This window comes from Myotis davidii, unplaced genomic scaffold (assembly GCF_000327345.1).
Source record: "Myotis davidii unplaced genomic scaffold, ASM32734v1 scaffold609, whole genome shotgun sequence".
NCBI classification, from domain to species: Eukaryota; Metazoa; Chordata; class Mammalia; order Chiroptera; family Vespertilionidae; genus Myotis; species Myotis davidii.
In genome coordinates this window covers 3,260,393-3,263,846 of record NW_006300164.1, presented here as the reverse complement: position 1 = coordinate 3,263,846, position 3,454 = coordinate 3,260,393, and the positions used below count along the sequence as shown (strand labels likewise).

Sequence of the window (3,454 nt, the reverse complement as noted above, 5' to 3'; positions counted from 1 at the left end):
TGGGTGTCTGAGGCCAGGGCGGCTCCAGGAGGCCGGGCAGGGATGTGAGGGGAGGGCACAGGGCAGGCCACTCACCCAGCTGTCACCGTGCCCAGCAGGCAGGCGCGCTCATGTTCCCCCCTCCCCCCGGGGAAGCTGGGGCCGTGTGGACAGCGGCCACCGCGTCTGGAGAGGTTCAAGCCTCGGGCTAATGAGAGGGCAGGTCCTCTCGTGGCAAAGCCACGTGCAAGTCCCAGCTGGCGGGCAGAGCCCTCCCAGCACAGTTATAGCCAAAGGCTGTGGCTGTGAGCTTGCCCTTATGGTCCGAACCTGTGGGCCCAGGTGGCTGAGTGATAGGGGCTGCGGGAGGTGCAGCAAGTGCTGCCCAAACAAAGCTTGATAGCGTTCAGGTGCATGTAATTGAGTGGATTCGAAACCCGCGAGAACGTTGTAAACATCTTGAACACGTCCTGGCTTTGCCTCGTGGAATCTGGCTTGTAGTCTGGCGCTGTAGCTAGCTCTCCATCAGAGAGGAGAGCGTCCTACCCACACCCAGCTTTCCTCTCTCGTCTGTCTGTTCTCAGTGCTTCACCCCCTCTCAGGCTCACCGATCCTGGCTGAGCTGGGGCGGCACAGGGCCGGGCCCGCCCACTCCCTAAGCGTAGGTGGCAGAGACAGGACTCTGCGTGTCTCCAAGCCCAGGAGCACAGGGTGACGGGGAGGCGCCACCTGCTTCTAGAACCTTCCATCTTAGCCCTGCCTGCCCCTCCCTGCCAGGCCATCCTTCCTCTCGCCTCCGGAGACACGCTGCCGCGGGGGGCGTCCTGCACCTGGAGCTGCTGGTGGCCGTCGGCCCCGACGTGCACCAGGCTCACCAGGAGGACACGGAGCGCTACGTGCTGACCAACCTCAACATGGTGAGTGCTCCCCGGGTGGGCGCGGGGCTCTGCATGGCCCCCAGGTCCCCAGAGCCTCGGGACACTGTCCCCCGGCAGGGCTATGGTGTCAGGGGGCTGGCTCATCTGGTTTGAGATCATGAATTGACTCTGGTGTAAATCTGAGCTGGGGTCACCCATGGGGCTTGGCCTGGGTAGGGAGAGGGGTGTCTTCTCTTTCCTTCTGCCCCCCTCTCCCGGGAACCCCTCGCCGATCCCTAGTGCACCCCACAGCCTCTTGCTCCTTGGGCCCCTTTGCCCGGGGGACCCTCAGGTTTGGCCTTTTGCCCAGATCTGTGGGAACCTCGGCCAGTGCTGTATGACAACCAGCGGCTGCCCCCCACCCCGGCCTCTCAGTTCCTTTCCTGTAGGCACCCCCTCTGCCCGCCTCCCCTCTGCTTGGCTTCCAGGGAAAAGGTGGGGCAAGAGGCGGGACTCCCACAAACGGTTACCTCGGGGACACGGGGCAGCCCGGGTCCCACTGCATCTGCAGGGATGTGCGCCCGGTGCCCGCGAGCAGAGGGCACAGGGACACGTGCACAGAGAGGGCTGTGCTGTGGGCGCAGGGATGTTGCCACGCGGGAGGCCAATGCCAGCACGTCACCATCACCATGCGGTGCAATGAGAGCAGTCAGACATGATGGAAGCCGAGGGGTCACACTCACTGTGGAAACGGCTCTGGCTAAAGGGTTCAGGGACATTAAGGAAAGGAGTCTCGCTGACGGCCCACCCAGGCCTGCTGCGGGGGGTGGGCGTGAGGTGCTGGCTGGCCCCCTAGAGTGTGGGGCACTTAGCACCACTTGGTCCCCAGCCTCAGGCCGCACCCCCAGGCCGCCCTCCTGCTGACCTGGCTCAGGGCTAGAATGAGCTGCTTAGGACACACAGTTCCTGTCGGTCCCTGGGGAGCTGTGTGTTCAAGCTTTGGGGGCCTCCCACTTCTCACCTGCGGAAACGTGGTCAGTGAGCCCAGCTCCTGGGCCAGTCCCGTGTTTTACGAGGACCGAGCACAGCTGGGCGGTGGGTGCCAGCCTGGCTCCTGCCCAGAGGGTGGTAGTGGCCCTGCCATCCCCTTGTGCCAGCTGCATGGTGCCCAAGTCCAGCAGCAGCCACGGAGGCGTAGCTCCATTGGACAGATGAGGGAACCGAGGCTCCGAGGCTAGGTAGCAGGTAGGAAGCGAGGAGCCCGGGTCAGACGCGGGTCAGCCGAGGCCAGGGACAGCCACGCCTCAGTCAGCGGACACGTCAACCAGGGTCAGCATCTTGACAGGCGTGTGGCGCCCCCTGTGGCTTCATCCAGAAGGACATCCAGAATCATGTCCGGAAGGGGGGCCAGGAAAGGGCTCTCGGGGGCATCATGCCACCTGGGCATGGGCAGGTCAAGAAAGCAGATGTGGAGAGAAAGCTGTTTCAGGAAGATGAGCGAGGATGAGGAAAGGCGGTGAATCGGCTGGGACAGAGCAGTGTTTGGATGGAATGTTCTAGGCCAGTGGTTCTCAACCTTCTGGCCCTTTAAATACAGTTCCTTATGTTGTGACCCAACCATAGTTATTTTTGTTGCTACTTCATCACTGTCATGTTGCTACTGTTACGAATCATCATGTAAACATCTGATACTCAGGATGGTCTTAAGCGACCCCTGTGAAAGGGTCGTTCGACCGCCAAAGGGGTCACGACCCACAGGTTGAGAACTGCTGTTCTAGACCAGGGTCCTCAAACTACGGCCCGCGGGCCACATGCGGCCGCGGAAAACATTTATCCGGCCGCCGGGTGTTTTTGCCGCCACTGCCTGTCCTGCTTAGCAGCCGACTCGTTCCGGGCCCGCAGTGCGCATGTGTGGAATGTCTGAGGGACAGTGAACTGGCCCCGTTTAAAAAGTTTGAGGACCGCCAAAACTGGTTTGGCTCAGAGGATAGAGCGTCGGCCTGCGGACTGAGGGGTCCCGGGTTCAATTCAGGTCAGGGGCATGTACCGGGGTTGCGGGCACATCCCCAGTGGGGAATGTGCAGGAGGCGACTGATCGATGTTTCTCTCTCATTGATGTTTCTGGCTCTCTGTCTCTCTCCCTTCCTCTCTGTAAAAAAAAATCAATAAAATATATTTAAAATAAAGTAAAATAAAATAAAAAGTTTGAGGACCTCTGTTCTAGACTAATGACAATTTTCCGAATCCAGTTTCAGGTTTTTCCCTCTGTGTCGGTTGCTCTTCCTGAGCCATGAGCAAGGGGAGCAGTGGTGGTGGTGGGAGGTGATCGAGAGCATGGCTGCCCACCTCCCTGGCTGCCCCCCAGCCCAAGGCCCAGCGCCCGGGGTGCCCCCACCCACCACGCTGAGGAGCACCCTCTCCAGGCCCGTCCCTGGGGGCGGCTCCCCCACCCACGTGCACTCTCTCTCCGTCTGCCCACCCACAGGCGTCGGAACTGCTGAGGGACCCGTCCCTGGGCGCCCAGTTCCGAGTGCACCTGGTGAGGATGGTCATCCTGACGCGGCCGCAGGTGGGTGCTGGGCCCAGCGCCTCTGCAGACTGTCCTGTCCTCTCGCCCC

At 61.6% G+C, this 3,454-nt stretch overlaps 1 protein-coding gene across 1 annotated transcript in view; it reads left to right on the top strand.

Annotated features, from left to right (window-relative positions):
* The window catches only part of ADAMTS13 (ADAM metallopeptidase with thrombospondin type 1 motif 13), a 29,095-nt gene that overhangs the window by 4,316 nt on the left and 21,325 nt on the right, over positions 1-3,454 (top strand). The window contains 2 exon segments of the mRNA XM_015572373.1: positions 757-896; positions 3,322-3,405. Coding sequence (XP_015427859.1) covers positions 757-896; positions 3,322-3,405 — 224 coding nt within the window.